The 20321-nt window shown below is 32.4% G+C and overlaps 1 protein-coding gene across 1 annotated transcript; it reads left to right on the top strand.

Annotated features, from left to right (window-relative positions):
* The first annotated feature begins 1057 nt into the window (after positions 1-1057).
* On the top strand, positions 1058-10073 carry LOC148306965 (uncharacterized). The gene is made up of 6 exons (XM_088264123.1): positions 1058-1122; positions 4196-4320; positions 4757-4929; positions 6075-6201; positions 6428-6491; positions 9860-10073. Exons 1-6 carry the CDS (start codon positions 1058-1060, stop codon positions 9936-9938), a joined length of 633 nt encoding a protein of 210 aa, XP_088120249.1. The 3' UTR covers positions 9939-10073.
* Positions 10074-20321: the final 10248 nt, after the last annotated feature.

Below are 20321 nucleotides of genomic sequence, written 5' to 3'. Positions count from 1 at the left end.
TTTAAGTCTTATTGCTTATGTACTTTTAATATATATACCTTGAATATTGTTTGTTATGTATATATTATTTTTTTTATTAAATAAATTTAAATTGAAATTGAAAAAAAATGATGCAGTGCCCTGTGCACTATGGGATGCGTATAAGGGTTAGAAGTGTTTGGATCATATGTAGAATCAATTAGATTTGGAATATTCACTCTTTAATTGTTGCTTTATTTTCATTCTCCCAATAATATTCTCGTTTTGAATTATCCCGCTTTTAATGCTCTGTCTTGCCTTTTTATATTCTTATATACACGTTTATGGACACAAGGCAATGAAACAAAAGGTTTTTGAAAAAAATACTGTTTATACAACAATGAAAACGCCAACAGCAAACGTAACAGCAACAAAATTTATATAAAAAAAAAAATCATGGCGGAAAGCGTGCTTCTTGACAATAGCTGTCACTTCAATTGCATTTTCGTTTCTTAGATTTTTAATATTTTAATTGCTTCAAAAGCATTATGAAATGACACATTAAAAATGTGTGCTTTCAGTTTTTTTTATCCATTTTACTAGACTGCTGAGTCGCTGCAACATTTGGGTCGGTACAGCTAGTACAGTGGAACCCCTTATAACGAGTACCTCTCATTACGAGTAATTTGCTTTACAAACAAAAAAATGTGAATGTAGCTCCCTTAACCAGCAACATTTCACATAACGAGTTACATGGAAAGGGCCAGTCAAAACAAAAAATATAATTAAAATGTAACTTTGTTTTAAAATCACTATATATATATGGTTTATAGTGATTTTAAAACAAAGTTACATTTTAATTATAAAATGAAAAATCACAAAGTTAGTGCTTCAAATATAAATGATAAAACAAAAACTGTTTCGCACAATGAGTGTTTCGCTTAACGTGTGAGATTCTGGAACAAATTATGCTCGTTTTGAGAGGTTCCACTGTATTCCATAAATTGTCTGTTGTGTCCACAAATGTGTTACCTTCATATTTCGATGTATGTATCGATGTGTTGATATCACATATGACCCTGTATTACCTTGTAACAATATGGTTGATGATGTTAATGTTAACAGGGATGCCAGCGTAACTCCAACCAAATCCCGGTTAGAAAGGTAACAACTAATATGAACACAATATTCACATATCTGTATAGATCGTACTTGTGTATTATTTCCTCGTAGTGTAGATTTACTAGCTGACATATTTCATATTACATATTTCATAACACTCAAAAATCTTAACCTAAACATTTTATAATTAAAATGTAACTTTGTTTTAAAAATCACTATGAATATTTTACTGTAACTTAATTATAATGTCTACCGGTTTCAAAGCTAACCGCTTCTTTATCAAGACTGATTAATACTAAAAATAGTATTATAGCTACCGCTATGTTGAACAATATCACATTGGATATTGATCTGTTCCATGTGTCCGAAGGAGTTTTCCGAAGCGGGATTCTTCTACACCTTTAAGTCTTATTGCTTACTTTTATTATAATATATACGCCTTGAATATTGTTTGTTATGTATATATTATTTTTTTATTAAATAAATTGAATTGAATTGAATTGAAAAAATTAATAGTATTTATAGAATTAAAAGTATTAATTCCATCTGCCTCCGTAGTGTAATGGTCAGTATGCTCGGCTACCGTTCTGGAGGTCCCGGGTTCGATTCCCAGGGGGGTTTAATAAATATAAGTGATTTTTTCATTCTAATATTTATTCAATATTACACTGGACTGGTACCTGAAGTGAAGGGCTGATCACCTTTCCTTCATTTGTAATCGATCGAGATAACACTGCGTTTATATGAAGCAGTGCCCTATGCACCATTGGGGTGCGGTAAGGGATTTATTATTATTAATATTTATTTAATATTATCCTGGACTGGTACCTCAAGCGGAGGGCTGATCACCTTTCCTTCATGTGTAAACGATCAAGATAACACTGCGTTTATATGATGCAGTGCCCAATCATTGGGGTGTGGATAAGGGTTTGATGACGAAAATATTTATATTGATTTTTAAAACAAAGTTACATTTTAATTATAAAATGGAAAATCACAAAGTGAGTGCTTCAAATATAAATTATACTAAATATTTTAAATTGAGAAGTGATGGAATTTATATGCATAATTTATAAAAATGCATATTTAACACTTTCTTGATCATTCATCGTTCACTTTGTGTAATACAATGATTAAAGAAAACACTTGTTTTTTACCACTTGAGTTTTATTATAGACTACATGTTTCAGAAGTTAAACTTCCATCATTCAGGTCTGTATAATAACTAAAATATAAAATTGTTCTATAAATAAGGAGAGGGGAAAGTAAAGGGAAAGGGTTAGTCAAGGGGCGGAGTTTGAAAACAAAGGAAAAATGGAAAGCAATGGTGAAGAATACCATTTGTAGAGGTCCTCACGAAAACGTTACATTTCCGTTATAAATGATTTTAACTAATCACGAATTCTAGCTTGTAAAGTTGTTACGTTTTGGTGCAATTTAATGATTTTATATTGGTTAAACACGGTTGGTCACGTTTTGTCGCAACTTTAATAAAGAATTCGAAAGAATACGGTAAACTGAACAGATTTGCATTTAAAGTATTTTTGTGCAAAATTGGAAATGTAAGTTTTTGGTGAGGACCTTCACATTTAAAAACACTACTTCATGACTGCTGGTTTCGGAATAACCATTCCAACATCAGGTGACAAGTCGTATTTTTATGTGGTATTACACAAATAGAGCAGTGAATGATAAGGAGAGTGTTTTAAATGTATATTTTCGTTTGTTCAAAATCTCAAATCTCCTAAAGTAATTTATTGAAAAATAAAATCTAAAGTAATAATTGCTTTGAAATTTTGAGGCAACGTTGCATTCAGTTAAGTGCGTGTTTTTAATATACCTGTAACAAGTAAGTATTAAAAAAAGATTTTGCAATCCAAATGGCAGCTCCATCTGTTGAACGTACCAAAAGAGATATTAAGAAAATTCTATCGAGTGTTTTAAAGAATGAAATATGTAATGCGTGACTGATGCGTAACTGTTACTTTTTTGATTTCCTGATTGGGATGGTATTCTTTTATCGATATCTCAACATAGATGAAAAAGAAAATGGAAGTCAGGGATTACGACCTGTCATAGGCTGGTTTAAGTGATCACTTTATACTTGTGTGACGTTCACCATTCTTTCCTGTTATTGACAACCACACTGCTCAATTTTAAGATCTTGTGTTTATCCATCAATTGACAACTTTTTTTACATGCGAGCTCTCGGCATCATCTATGGTTGGGAGGAAAAAGTGATCAATTAAACCAACCAACGACAGGTCGTAACACCTTTAAATACCCGGACTACCATATATTTATTCACCTGTATTTAGATATCAATATAAAAATAACTTCCTAGTACACAAACCTAGATTTCTAACGTAAATTTGGACACATTTCAAATATTGGGATGGTGTTCATGTGTCCGCCTCCGTAGTGTAATGGTCAGTGATCTTGGCTACCGTTCTGGAGGTCCGAGATTTGATTTCCAGGCAGGGGGTCAAATAAAGACATGTAATTTTTTCACTCTAATATTTATTCCATATTACCCTGGAATGGTACCTGAAGCGGAGGACTGATCACCTTTCCTTCATGTGATAACTAACGACCAAGATAACACTGCGTTTATATGAGACAGTGTCTTATGCACAATTGGGGTGAGGATAAGGGTTTGAAGAAGAAGATTATGTTACATTTTCTCAGTTTATATATCTTTCTAGCTTAAACTTTTTGACGTCAAATTGTCAAATATATATTAGGAGTTAAAAAAACGGAATATGCAATCAAATTTGTGCAATGGTTAGCGTGGATCTATTTTAAGCAATCGAATTAAAAAATTACTTTTTTCATCCGGTTTTTTCATTTGATCTTCCATGTCCAGTATATAACCATTCACATAGGTTGTAGCACTGGTTTTAACGGGACAATCGCTACACCAGCATGATAGCAACACTTTCCATTACTACTATAGCACTATTTACACTCAAAAGAAAGTCAAAAGATATCACAAATTGAATGACAGTTGTTAAAGCCAACGAAAAATTGTTCGGCAAGTAATGAGCCAGCGCAACTTTTGGTAGCAAAAATTGTGATATTTGAGCTAAGGGGTTGTTGGATATTGATCTTCTAGAGCCCGAGAGGAAGACTTGATGCTGGGAAGCACCGACAGCTTGGAGCAGACCAGTTCCAATGCCACCCGGGCGACGTACAACTATGAGGTGGACACTCCGATGACTGGCAGTCTCTGCAGCGCAGGTTAGTACAGTTGTCTCTTAATATTCTTCTAGTACCAACTAGGAAGCATGGAAGTGAATCATGGAGTTAGGAAAAGAAGGATGAAAGAAGATCGAATGCGGTTGAAATGCTCCATGTGTGTATACATAAAGCATTGGATGTTCCAATGGTGAAATAAGGAAAGAATGTAAGGCTAGGATAAACATTATCCATCAAATCAAACTGTCAAAGTGAATTTCCTCAAACAAGACTGTATTTGAGGTATGAATTTTTTTTGTTATATTTTTATTTTATTGTACGTTTTATATATTTAAATTATATTAAAACCTTTGGACATTATTTTTTCCTGAGTAAAAAAAAGGATTTCAAATTAATAATTACAAGTAAATAATAATTTCACTTTGCTTTTTTTAAAGAATGGTTAGCAATAATAAGGAAGACATGGTCATGTTCACAGGATCCAATACCATGGTGTCTTCGTTGGAGACCCTGGAACCCGTCACGGCGCTGGACCGCGGTGAGAAGACCCTGCAGCTCAGCTCCGAGGACTGCTTCACCATGGACCACTCGGGCAGCGACCACACGGAGGAGCATGAGGTCCAAGGGCCGGAGTCGGAGAGCTATGGACAGGTAGACTTGATCCCAACAAAGAACTTAACTGAGAAACTTGGCCCTGACGTTTCTCCTTTGACTTTGCATTATTTATTATTTTTCTTGAGCCCTATCCATATCAAGATGGTGCTAAGGTTGGCTTGCCAGACGTCTCAGTATGCTTGGCTACAATAGTTTAAAGACTAGAAGGAATGTGTATTTGATTACGCATTTTTATCCATAGTTGTGCGGTATTATCGATAATCCAGAAATTATCCGGAACATTGGTCTGTATGTTCCCGATAGTAACTAATGACAATGATTAAAGAAAACACTTCGTTTTTTGCCACTTGAGTTTTATTATAGACTACATGTTTCAGAAGTTAAACTTCCATCATTCAGGTCTGTATAATAACTGGTAAAAAACGAAGTGTTTTCTTTAATCATTGTAACATGTCTTATCACTAAGTTAATGCCGAAACAATAAATAAAATAAAGTAACTAATGACAGTGTCGGCGTAAATTGTTTCACATTGCTATACACAGGACCAATCTGACGATGGTTATGCCTGTAGGATGAGCTACCGCTATGTTGAACAGTATCTCATTGGATATTGATCTGTTCCATGTGTCTGAAGGAGTTTTCCGAAGCGGGATTCTTCTACACCTTTAGCAATAGTATTCTTGCATATTTTCGATTTTAATATATACGCTTAAAAAAAATTGTTTGTAATGTATATGTTGATTGAAAATAAATAAATTAAAATTGAAAATTGAAATTGACCGGGACAGTCCTGGTTTTCGGACTAAATTCTGGTGTCCCGGCCAGTGTTTACTTCACAAAATAGTAATTTATTATTAATCCTGGTTTAAGTTCCTAATCAGTGACTGTTTATTTATAGCATAGACAATCAACTATCATCTAAAACACCCTCAAACACCCTAAAATCCCATCTAAGGTTTTAAACCACCCACTAAGGGAGTGTCGGGTTGTGGTCTCGTGGTAAATATCGCGGACTCTTGGGTCAAAGTTTCTCAGTTTGAACCCACTCTACCACAATCTGATACCTATATCTAATAATGAACCGGTTAGGCTCACAGAAATAGTGTGAAATTGAAGTATTTTTGTAAACACAAATATTTCTCTTTAATTTATTTAAAAAAAAATTAAATTCTTGTTTCAGGAAATTCCCAAACCACAGGCTCGGGAAAGGAGCATTCGATTCGGAAGTGATGGATCGGCTGAAGAAACAGTTTCCGGAACATCTGGACCACCTACATTCTTCATCGGGGATACACCAATCGTAAAAGGTAAAGAGTCATCAATGTCACCATTTCATCGATTGATCTGCCAGTCATTTTGTGGTAACATCTATCTATTTTTAATTTAACTTTTACATGGTTAATACCTCTATTTATTTAAATCTACAGTGACACGTGCTTCGATGCACTTAGCCTAAATTTGAGATTTTTGCTTTTGAGACATTGAAGTCTTTGTCCAGTATTGCCAATAAAATAATAATTATACTCTTTTCAGGAGACAAGAAGGGAGATTCTCCAACAGAGGCTCCAGAAATGCCACCTGTTCCAGCCAAAAGAAAGTAAGTGAAATGCTTTGTTATAAGAGTAGTTAGTTTTTCATTGGGCATATTCACATTTACTTTTAAAATTTGACTTTGTAAAAGATAATGACCAATCCTGTACCTTGTATCCCATTTATATCCTGTATACACCCCGTTTCCTGTACCCTTATCCATTGAAAATCTTTTTTTTTAGTAAATGACCATTACTTTGTCCTATTTGTCCATGTCCGCCTCCGTGGTGTTATGGTCAGCGTGTTTAGCTACCATGCTGGAGGTCCCAGGTTCGATTCCCAAGGGGGGGGTGAGAATAAATATTAGTAATTTTACATTCTAATATTTATTTAATATTACTCTGGACTGGTCCCTGAAGCGCAGGAGTGATCACCTTGCCTTCATGTAATTAACGATCAAGATAACATTGCGTCAGTACGATGCAGTGCCCTATGCACCATTGGGTGCGAATAAGGGTTAGAGAAGGTTAGAGAGATTACTTTGTACCTCAAGGCCTTAAAATCAATATGAATGCTATTTATTGTATTGTTTATCAAAATTTCAATTCACAATAAACATACTAATAGAACTAACAGGAATACTAACACTTGGAAGTTAAATGTAAAAAGTGTAAATAAAAAAAAATAACTCGACACTTGCTAGCCTCTAAGCTGCTCGATTTCTAGTGTCAAATCCGTTCTGTGCTGAATTGTTTTACATTACAATATTTTTGACAAAAAATCATATTTTTGCCTATTTTTTGTACTGAAACTTTCGGAAATCCATCATAGATGTTCACAGTACGCAATTCACTTTACTTATTATGTTTTTATAGTGTATTTACACAAAAATATCAACATTTACGGACTCGCGGCCGAAAATTTGGCGGCTGTATAGAAGACGCGGCTGTCGTATAGTCCATTCGTTGCGTGTGCGCAATTTTTTAAAAAATGCGTTGTTTTAAAAAATAAATGTAAATTAAAATGAAATTTAGAAAAAAAAATCAATTAAATTCAAGTCAATTAAATTAAAAAGTAAGTAATTTAAAATGAGTTTATATTAAAAAACAAACATGATCAATATTTCGAAATTGTGTGAAAATATTCAAAGCAGTGGTTAGAACAAAAATGCATTTTGCGTGTGGGACATCAAAATTATGTGACTTTATTACTTTTCTCGCGTATTGGTTATGGTCGCTTTCACCATTTTTGTTTTCAGAATCGTTATTTCTTATAAAAAACATGATATTTTCTTAATTTTTGTATAAATTTTAACTAGGAAGAGATAAATTTATGACGATAAAAGTTATAACAAAAAAATGCTTCCAGTATTCAAAGCATCGCACGATAATAAACAATAACAAAAAATAGTACAAAAATATCACAAAGCACCGTGTTACACAATCACTTGATAGTTAATTATAATACCCTTCTCGTTCCATACAGTTAATAAATATAATAATTTTGAAAATAGTTAATGATAATTTAGATAATTTAGCCTAAACCGATTGAACAGACTATACGATACTGAGAGCACGCGCCGAGCACCAGCCGACCGGAAGTATTCACGATAAAGTTGACACTAAATTGTAATAATTATGATATTTAATGACACTAAATCAAAAAGAACTAATTCATCCATGCCTCAAACCAAATTTAAGTGCAAAAAATTATGCATTGAGTTGATATAAGTACGTAAAGTTGAAAAACGACTATGCATACGATCCGCAGTCAACGGTACCTTTATAAAAAACGACAATAGATGCGATCCGCAGCTTACGGGCTAGAACACTCAAGAAGGGTGAAAAGCTTTTAAAAAGAAGAAGAAGAAAAATTCACAATAAACGGACATTTAGATAAACTCTTTAAATTTTGCTTTTTCTCTATGGTTCATTCAAATAAGTTATAGTCTTTGGTTCATTCGCTCAAAAGACGTCACTTTGACTTTCGTTATCACAGTTGATTTTCGTTATCAGTGCAAGTAAATGATACGTATTTTTTAATCGATTCTTGGTCAATATTAGATTTTCTTTTAGTAAATTCAAACATACGCGATACCTTTCCTAATAATTGCAAATATTTAAGTCACAATAACAGTTCGAAAATGAGTGACAGCAGGATTTAGTTTTTAGAACAGTCTAAAAACTAAATAATGTTGTCACTCATTTTCGATATGTTATTGTGGCTTAAAGTTATGCAATTATTAGCGAAGGTATTTTTAACATTAGTGAGGAAAATGAAGCTTTATACTGTGTACAAACACATAAAAGGTTTATAAAATTAAACAACTTTGTTTGAACCACTTTTTTTTTATTATTAGTACACTTTAACCTATCGGTTTCGACAAGAACCTTGTCATCATCGGGGTTTATTAAATTCTAAAACATTAAAAACATTAAAATACTCATAATTAATTACATGCCCTTGCCAAAAACTTCCACACACTTTGGTAAGGGAATGTAATTAATTATGAGTAGGTATTTTAATGTTTTTAATGTTTTAGAATTTAATAAGCCCCGATGATGACAAGGTTCTTGTCGAAACAGGTAGGTTGAAGTGTACTAATAATAAAAAGTGGTTAAAACAAAGTTGTTTAATTTTATAAAGTGTATAAAATGTGCCAAAAAGTATCTGCGAAAAACATTGAAGACATAAAAGGTTTGTTACTTTGTTATGTACTCTATAAGATATATTGTATACAAGTGGTTAGCAATTTTTATTTAAAAAAGTCATGTTAACAGTAATTGTTAACCACTTTTATACAATATGTCTTATATTATATAACAAAGTACCAAACCTCACATGTGTACAAAGTATAAACCTTCATTTTCCTTACTAATGAGTTAAGCTTGGTCACTGTTAAGGTAAGGTGGCTCATTTTTTTTTCTCTGAAAGTCAAGTATTTTGTATTTTTTGTATTTCATATTAAAACTTGTATTCTAGTTCTACTTCTTATAATATCTATTGTATTCTTGCCTGTACCCTTTACGATGACCTAAATTATATTGTATACCCACACACAGGCCATGCCTTTGTGGGATCTTTTTTTATATTTATATTTTATTAATTTTTTCGTATTTGAATTTATGTCATGTTTGTATAATGCAACAGAATTTAAAATAAAGAAGAACAAAAAATGGTCAGTCCATTTGGCTATGATTCTCTCACTAGAGAAAAAACTTGGTTACTATGAAGTAAATCTTGTTCACTAGTTACATTAGCTCGGTTACTATTGAGTCAATCTAGCTCACTAGTAAGAGAAGCTTGGTCATTTTTAAGTACAGCTTGCTTAAGTAAAGTGTGATCACTAGTGTTACATGCCAGTAAGGATCTTACGACAATTCATACCATATTTTCATTTCTTGCTTATATATTTTATTCCATCTTATTTTACAGATCAATATCGAGTGTGACCAAACCATCGGACCAAAAGGATAAGGAGCCTGAAGATGAAGAAGAGAAAAAGGCAGAATAAAAAATAATAATCATAAAATACTATGCTATGTGAGGTTACTGTTTTCAAAGTAAACTTCAAAATGGCCTCAAATATCAAAGTGATTTAAAAATTTGAGAAAAGTCTTGATCAAATGTTTATCTAGGACTGGGGTGGGCATTCGCCCACCGCGGCCTGCGATGGATTTGATAAAATATACTTAAATTAAGATTGCTTGATTTTAATTTAAATTAATGTCCGCCTCCGTAGTGTAATGGTCAGCACGCTCGGCTACCGTTCTGGAGGTCCCGGGTTCGATTCCCAGGGGGGGTCAAATAAATTAAAGTGATTTTTTCACTCTAATATTTATTTAATATTACCCTGGACTGGTACCTGAAGCGGAGGGCTGACCACCTTTCTTTCATGTGTTAATGATCAAGATAACACTACGTTTATATGATGCAGTGCCCTATGCACCATTGGGGTGTGGATAAGGGTTTGAATGAATGAATGAAAAAATTAAGATTTCCCAATACTGCATTCAAATTACTGCATTTTCTTAGCTTTCTATGCAGTTTCTACATCTGATGAGATGTATCTCTTGATAGTGCCATCGGAGGCAAACAATTGGTTCTTGATGCGGTACAAATATCAAAAAATATCAAAAAAACTTAAAAATAATAATGGTTTTAGTGTGGTTTTATATATAATGTGGCCAGGCAGCCAAAAAAATTGCCCACCTCTGATCTAGGATAACATTTTGTGAAGAAAATACCAAAAAAGATGTAAAATTTACACTGACAACACTTAGGTGTCTAAAAAGTTAGGTTAGGTTGAAAATTGTAGCCTCACATTATATTTTATTTGAACATCAGTGATACAGCATTTTTGTAATAAACAACAATGATATACCATTTGTCCAACTCAGTAGAGTGTTGGTCAGTCCATTTGGCTACCATGTTGGAGGTTCCTGGTTCAATTCCTACAGGGTTAAATAAATATTGGTGATTTTTCACTCCAATATTTATTTAATATAACCCCAGACTTGTACCTGAAGTGCAGTATTGATCATCTTGCCTTCATACAATTAATGACCAATTTAACATTGTGTTGATCTGATGTAATGCTCTATGCACCATTGGGTGCGTTTATGGGTCAGAAGGAGAGATTATTTTCTTCTTCTTCTAATGCTTCTGTGTTACGAGAATTTCTTAACTCATATGATCATTTCGACTCTCAAGGCATATCTTTTTATATGTCCCAACTTAATCTATTTTGAGAGAATAAATATATGAAGTATGTATAGTGCTGGATTTCCCAAACTATGTACCGGGGCTTGAATGGATGTTCCATAAAAATAGAAAAAATAAATCTATCTATACTATGGATAGAATGGAAAGTAAAAATTACCTAATATAAAAAGTAAGTCAAGTTCCATAAAAATTCCGAATTTGGCAAGTGTTTTGTTGCAGAAAGTGTTTGGGTAACCCTGGTATAGAGTGTATTGAAATTGAAATTACAGCTGTTTAATTAACATACCATTCAATGAAATTGAATTGAATCACACGTTTCATCAGAAGATCAATGAAATGTTGATAGAATCTGCTTATTTGCCAATATCGTTTGGCTAGAATTTTTGGCCCACTATGGTAAGAGATATATTATGTGAAAATCCTAAAGTATGAATAAAAAATCAAGTGTCTTGACTCTAACAGTCGAGAGACATTACAAATTGAATGACAATTTTTGGAGTCAACAAATAAAGGATCAAAAATTTGAATGTTTGAATAGATACTCTTCCGCATTGCTTTGAAATCTTGAAATGCATTACTTCTTGTTACTTCAAACTTGAAACTCCATGCAGATTATAACTTTTTGAGCGCTATATGAGGCGTTGACGTACTATTTTGAAGATGTGTTGCAAACATTTTTTAAAATGTTACCGTATATCAAATATTTCAAATTGACATATTTCACCGCATAATTATAAAAAAAATGCATTTATCTGCTTTCTGCAGTATGGAATGTTTCACCACAAAAAAAATGTCAAAAGACTTTATAATTATTATTTGAAAATTATTTCAAGGAAATGAAGAGTGATTAGGCATTTTTATGTAGAAGCAGAAAAATATGATTTGATTTATAATATTTTACATCGGGTCTCAATATATAAGTGTGTGATAAAAAAAGTATTTTCTGTAGATGAAGAAAAAGCCTAATTTTCCAATTATTTCACTCGTATCATAGAACTTTTTGTATGTAAAATGAAAGAAAAAAAATGGAATAAAGAGATGAGTCGCTCTTTGAATGTTTTTACAAAAAGTAGCACAAGCTATACTGTCTTTTGTACACATTTCTAATATAAGATAGCTAAAAATATTTCAAATGACAAGAGTGGATGCGTTTTCGCCCAATTGCAATAAAATTCGGAGGTCAACTAAATGTAATAAGCGACACTAGTCACAAGACGCTTATTTAGAGTAAGATTTATAAAACTTCCTCCTTTTGAATACATGCACTTTTTTATAAATGGCATCATAGTGAGTATGATCGTGTTAGGGCTAGAATTTTCAAATGAAACTTTCAAAAATTCATTAACCCTACTTTTTTTTTTCTCAACTTTTTCTTAATCTCATGTTAAAAGTGATAAATATTTATTAAAATACATAAAAAGTTACACAAGGAGAATACTACATAATATGTGAATCTCATATCCATAACCTAAACTAACCATACAATATGTATATACGTACCCCCTGCATAATATAATCTAATCTAGCCTTACCAATATACATGATATGTATATTTACAAAATTTTACTCAAATCTGTGTTATATTGCACAACTTTATGTCAAAAGAAGAAACTGAACATTAAATGAACATCCTCTATGTTAAGGTAACATAATCTGATGTAAATTTTACCCAATCTTCCATAAATTTGTGTAATTTTACTTTATTTTGCCATAACCTTATTGTACCTTTACTTAATTTTACATATTCTCATGGAAGCTTATCTAATATACCTTGTGTAATTTTATCTGTGGAAGAAATCCTGCATTTGTTTCTGATCGAGTAGGGTAGCACCGATCACTTATTCGTATAATTATATATCGAGATAACACTGCGTCTGTCCAAAGCAGTGCCTTATGCACAATTGTAAGCGGAGAAGAGAGGTATGTTGTTATCACAACTCGGCCAATATAATGTACAGAATGGAATGCTTTTGCATCGTGTGGGAATCGAACCCGCACATTATTTTCAAATTCACCTCATTTCACGTTATTGTAATTGGGCGGAAGAATGATTTATTACAAATAGGTATAATACTTTTGCTTTAATGATGTTTACGTTTTGGATGTATGTATATGTAAGGCTTATTTATTGACTAATATAAAAAATGGTGAAAATGATATCGCCCTGTGCTAGCTTTTGGTATTATCATAAAATATATATAATATTTTATTATTTAAATTAGATATTTGTATGAGAATTTAATATTAACTATTTCGTATGCTAGGCTTCATGTGTTAAATTGTTTCAACGTTGATCATACATTTTAAAGGAGTTATCTAAAAAAAATAAACAGAAATTCGTGTTTTCAGTATTTGACATTGATCGTTGACGGGAGTTCACCTCTCGGCTCTTTTAGGAAATCCAAAATTTGTACAGATTGAACATTATTTAGTTATTTTGATTATACGGTAATTAAATATGCTATTTAATTTATGGGAATGTTTAAAAAATATATATTTGTTTCGGTGTAATTTTCAGCTTTGGATTGTATGTGCAAAAGGATATATTAAAGATCTCACATTTTAAGATCAGTTAGTTAGGGCTTTACAATTAATATCTACTATAGTATTAATTACTTTTAATGTAGCTAATTCATTATGGAAAGTTGACAAAAGTTCGCCATGCACACAACTAAATGTCTAATTTCTTACCGGCCCCTAATAAGTGTAGCGGACACTCCGATATATGAGTGAAAAACCCATTTCTTACAATAAAATACCATAGTTTTTCTTACTACAACATACAAGTATGCAAATTTTCGGCATAAGTATGCAAATTAATGTGTTTTTTCACTCATTTATTAACATTTATTTAATTTTACCCTGGACACACGAGTCCAGTTAGGGTAGCAACCACAGGCCTGATTACCTTTCCTTCATATAGATAACGATCAAAATGACACTGCATATTTATACGATGCAGTGCTCTGTGCACCATTTAGTGCACGGATAAGGGTTAGGAAGAATTAGAAGCAGCTGTGAAACCAGCAAATTACTTGTAAGAATTCAAATCACATAATTCATTAATAAATGGAGTGTCTGTCACTCTTATTAGCTGCGGATAGGAAATTTAGACCCTAAATGGTTCAATGAACAGAATTATTATGCAATAATATCCTCATTTAGCTTGATGACCAAATATTATTGTCAGTATTGTTGATATTTGTCATGAAATACACTATAAATAAAACTCTGCTATATGTACAATTTGTTTTCATTGCTCCGACGGCCAACCTGTAATTTCCTGTCATAATTGAACTACCAATGTGCAAAGTCAAAGGGTAAGTATACCATTGTTTTTGTATTTGAAATGGAAAAATACCTTGTCCCATTTTCCCGATTTCAGCAAAGGAGTGAGATGCAGAAGCGGAAATCAAGATTTTGGAGACAAGGAATCCGTGATAAGTCATAAGGACTTAGTTACAAGAGGTAGTATTAGTTTGTGAATAATAAATGTAAGTATGAAAAAATGACCTTTTACTTTTGTGATAAGCCTTGTACGCGATAAGCAAGGTAAAAAATAATTCAAATTAATATAAATAAATATTAGGGTAGGGAACCGTTTCCCGATGAAAATTAATTTATTAGTTATTTTGTTTGAATAGTAAAAATTGTATCAGGAGCACATAAAATACAAAAGAAGGTATTTCACAATCAAAAGTAATATGTAACTAACTTCAGGGGGGTTTGAAATTTAGTAAATTCTACCAGGAGCACATGAAAGGCGAGGAGGTGTCATTAACCTTTTGAAATCCATCTGTCAGTGGTTAGCTGTCAATGGCTACCTGAAATTAGTAAATTTCTACCAGGAGCACATGAAAAGTGAGGAGGTTAGGTAGGACCTTTGAAATTTATCTATCTGTCAGTTGTTAGTTGTCAATGGCTAGCTGAAATTTTGGTAAATTCTACCAGGAGCACATGAAAGGCGAGGAGGTGTCATTCACCCTTTGAAATCTATCTGTCAGTGGTTAGTTGTCAATGGCTAGCTGAAATTTTAACAAATTCTACCAGGAGCACATGACAGATGAGGAGGTGTATTATTTATCTTTTTAATATCTGTCAGCGGTTAGTTGTCAATGGCTAGGTGAAATTTTAGTAAATTCTACCAGGAGCACATGATAGGTGAGGAGGTATTTTATTTTCAAAATATATTTAATTTTATTAATATATTTTGCCTTTAGTGTTGGTCACATTGGCCAGTCAGAAAACCGAATTCTACCAGGAGCACATGAAATATGAGGTTATTTTTATATTTAAAATTTTCTGTTTTGACAGATGGGATGGTTATAATTTAATTCCGAATAGTATTAGGAGCGCATGAAAAATGAGGTGTTTATTTACATTTTTTTAAAATAAATGTTGCCTTCAGCTTTTAGTTGCCAATGAGCTGTCAAAGAACCAAATTTTACCAGGAGCGCATGAATTATATGGAGGTTAGGGATATGGGTATTTTTTTTTATAAAGCCGACAATAAATAAAACATTTGTTGAGATTTTTTTCTAAATAATGTTTATTTTCATTTTACAACAACATTGTTTTTACAGACATACAGATTATATTTAAAAAAAAAAAACAAATATATACATAAAAACAGTATTTACAAAGATTTATCTTACAACCAAACTTAAGACTAAATGCACTTCTTCTAACCCTCATTCGCACCCAATGGTGCATACGGCACTGGATCGTATTGACCCAGTGTTATATCTTGATCGTTACTTACATGAAGGCAAGGTGATAACTCTTGCGAATATTAATTAATTATGTTAATACCAAAAATTATCCGATTTTGGGAAGAGAAAACACAATTGAATAAATGTCAACAGATATGATAATAATAAAGAATGATAATTACAACACAATTTAAATGATTGCATTACAGCTAGTTACATTTATTACTGATTAAACATAATGTAAAGTGTTTACATCCTCATGAGTTCTGTAAAATTTCAAGTACATATTAACCTATTAAAGAATTTGCTTTAAGGTGCTGTAGAACTTTGATGTGTTACTTGAGCCCAGTACAAAAAAGAGATTTAAATCTGTATTTGGTCTACAATAATGAACGTATCGTGACAATAAGTGTCACCTGTCAGGGAAACAATGAATCATGTCGATACGTTCATTATTGTAGACCAAATACAGATCTAAATATTATTTTGTACTGGGCTCAAGTAACACATCAAAGTTCAAGTAGCCCCGTTCTACCTTACGGTACTTTGAACTAATGATAAATAAAATTAATAAATATAGCGCTACACATTATTTTTTGTACTTATTATTCAAAGTTATCAGTACGACTCATACCTAAAAAGGGAATAGTAATAAAAATTTCTGCCTATATGTTAATATGAAATTTCAATTTAAGTTTTACTCAGCAAATACCACTTTTTCTTAAAATTCATTGTGACACGTATTTAGATGCATTCCGCATCATTTTCAAACGGCGTATGTGTTATAAGGTGAATATATTTGAAAATGATGCGGAATGCATCGAAGCATGTGTCACAATAGATTTTAAGAAATAGTGGATACTAAATAAACTTGAATTAAAAATGGATAGATTTTACCAGTTAGTCCGCTGAGTCAATTAATTAAAATATAAAATATCTTTTATAAACCCTAAAAAGGAAAAAATAACTAAAATTTATGCCTATCAATATGAAATATCTTTAATAAAGTAATGCAGAGTGAAAAAAATTGGTGCGATTACACGTTATATTGAATATTAAAATTTTTTTAAACCTTAAATGGAAAATTTACAGTCTAAATTGTTATTAGCTTACTAACATATTGTTGGTATACTGGCAAAAAGCGTTAACTTTAAAATTCCTGTTTTAATAATAATAATAATAAAACCCTTAGCCGCACCCCAATGGTGCATAGGGCACTGCGTCATATAAACGCAGTGTTATCTTGATGGTTTGATGAATGTTTGATGTTTGGTTTGATGTTTTCATGAAGGAAAGGTGATCAGCCCTCCGCTTCAGGTACCAGTCCAGGGTAATATTGAATAAATATGACAGTGAAAAAATCACTTATATTTATTTTACCCCCCTTGGGAATCGAACCCGGGACCTCCAGAACGGTAGCCGAGCGTGCTGGCCATTACACTACGGAGGCGGACAAGAATTGAATTTCTAAATTTGATAAAATACCCGCTTTTAAACTTAATGTTGAATTTACTTGAAAAACCACATAAACATGACATTCCAAACTACTTAGTGTATTTTGCCAGTTTATAGAATGTTAAATAATAATAATAATAAAACCCTTATCCGCACCCCAATGGTGCATAGGGCACTGCGTCATATATAATCGCAGTGTTATCTTGATGGTTTACTCATGAAGGAAAGGTGATCAGCCCTCCGCTTCAGGTACCAGTCCAGGGTAATATTGAATAAATATGACAGTGAAAAAATCACTTATATTTATTTTACCCCCCTTGGGAATCGAACCCGGGACCTCCAGAACGGTAGCCGAGCGTGCTGACCATTACACTACGGAGGCGGACAAGAATTGAATTTCTAAATTTGATAAAATACCCGCTATTAAACTTAATGTTGAATTTACTTGAAAAACCACATAAACATGACATTCCAAACTACTTAGTGTATTTTGCCAGTTTATAGAATGTTAAATAATAATAATAATAAAACCCTTATCCGCACCCCAATGGTGCATAGGGCACTGCGTCATATATAATCGCAGTGTTATCTTGATGGTTTACTCATGAAGGAAAGGTGATCAGCCCTCCGCTTCAGGTACCAGTCCAGGGTAATATTGAATAAATATGACAGTGAAAAAATCACTTATATTTATTTTACCCCCCTTGGGAATCGAACCCGGGACCTCCAGAACGGTAGCCGAGCGTGCTGACCATTACACTACGGAGGCGGACAAGAATTGAATTTCTAAATTTGATAAAATACCCGCTATTAAACTTAATGTTGAATTTACTTGAAAAACCACATAAACATGACATTCCAAACTACTTAGTGTATTTTGCCAGTTTATAGAATGTTAAAAACTTTATAATATGCATCATTAAGTCAAAATTTCATATTTTCAAGTTACGTTTTTTGCCAGTATACCCATAATATTGTAGTTATATATTTTTTTAAATTTTTATTATAACCCTTATCCGCACCTAATGGTGCATAGGGCACTGCATCAAATTGACGCAGTGTTATCTTGATCATTACTTACATAAAGGCAAGGTGATCACTCTTGCGCTTCAGGAACCAGTCCAGGGTTATAGTAAATAAATATTACAGTGTTAAATCGCTAATATTTATTTTCACTCCCCCCCCTGGGAATTGAACCCGGGACCTCCAGCACGGTAGCTTAACTCGCTGACCATTACACCACGGAGGCGGACGAGTGTGAGTTATATATAGTACATATTTAAAAAATCTATGATTCTTTAAAAAGTTTTTGAAAAAATAAATAAACGACATGCCAATTGTGACGGAGTACAATACATTATGTACTTTGATGACATCGAAATATAAAATATATGTAAAACAAAACAGATTCCAGAGTTTTAGATGCGAAATATAATGAAATGTATGCCAAAATTGCCCCATTACAGAATTATTTACAAGAAAATCATCAGTTCATGAACGTAAATGTTTAAAAACCCTTAAAAATGAAACAATAGTTATTTTTCTCCATTATGTTAGATCAAAATTCAAAATATCTTAAGTAATTGATAAGTCTGTGCGCCACATTGCTTTTGAATAATTTCAGTAATCGGAACATCACATTAATTATTTCACTTAAACATAAAAATAAAACACTTTTACAAGATCATTTTTTTGAGTTTCTTAATGTAAACACAACCAGTTTGTATTTTCACCTCTTGAGAGCATCTGTACTTCTAAAATTTAGTCATGTTTATATTAATAAACTTAAAAAGTGGTTATATATAATAAAAATAATAAAACCCTTTTCCACACCCTAATGGTGCATAGGGCACTGCGTCATATAACGCAGTGTTATCTTGATCGTTTACACATGAAGGAAAGGTGATCAGCCCTCCGCTTCAGGTACCAGTCCAGGGTAATATTGAATAAATATTACAGTGAAAAAATCACTTATATTTATTTGACTCCCCCTGGGAATCGAACACGGGACCTCCAGAACGGTAGCCGAGCGTGGTGCTGACCATTACACTACGGAGGCGGGTGTCATATCGCTCACTCCTTTCAAGAACGTCATAAATCAAAAATTGTCAATTTTGAGTTGTGCATGTTTTCGTAATGCCCAGAAAATGTACTATATCCCGGCAAAAGCGGCATATTTTTAACTTAATATTTACCCGCTACAGGGCAGAAAGTGTTATTTTTGCATTTTGAAGAAAAGATATCGTTTAATTATTTTTTAAATATACTAAATATTTTTCAAATGGAAAAAAAACCTTCGGGTTTTACCTAAAAAGATCTGTTGCACAGTAAAAAGTTCAATAAGTGGCTTGATATGTATTTTTAATACATTGTGTTTTATTTTTAAACCTTTAAAACGTTCTCCTGAAAAATCAAGTTTTTTGATTTATGACGTTCTTGAAAGGAGTGAGCGATATATACAAGTGTGTAATTTTTATATTTCAATCAGCAAATTATTCTTGAATGTTTATGCCATATCAATAAATACAATTAAAAAAGAGTACAATTTTTTCAAAATAAAATTAATTTTGAATATATGATCTCTCAAACATATCACTAGATATGAAAGTCAGGCGCAAAAACTATCTCACAATGACAGTTGACAAAAAAAGTAATGAAAAACTTGAATTTGGGCTCTCAAACATATCACTAGATATCAAAATCGGGCACAATAGCCGTCTCACCCTGACAGTTGACAAACAAGAGTAATACAATACAATTTTACTAAAATTGATCTTTCAAACATACGGATTCACTAGATATTGCTCATATCGCTCACTCCTTTCTAGAACGTCATAAATCGAAAATTGTTCAACAAGTGGCTTGATATTTATTTATACATTGTATTATATTTTTAAACTTTAAAAAAGTTCTCCTGAAAAATCAAGTTTTTTGATTTATCACGTTCTTGAAAGGAGTGAGCAATATTTCAAATTTCAAAGGGCCGTTTGGCTCAAAGCCTTTTT

This window comes from Brachycentrus maculatus, unplaced genomic scaffold (assembly GCF_059751285.1).
Source record: "Brachycentrus maculatus isolate JH-2025_06_01 unplaced genomic scaffold, ASM5975128v1 h1tg000216l, whole genome shotgun sequence".
Lineage (NCBI taxonomy): Eukaryota > Metazoa > Arthropoda > Insecta > Trichoptera > Brachycentridae > Brachycentrus > Brachycentrus maculatus.
The sequence above is the reverse complement of the archived record's forward strand: the minus strand, read 5'-3'. Positions and strand labels throughout refer to the sequence as shown.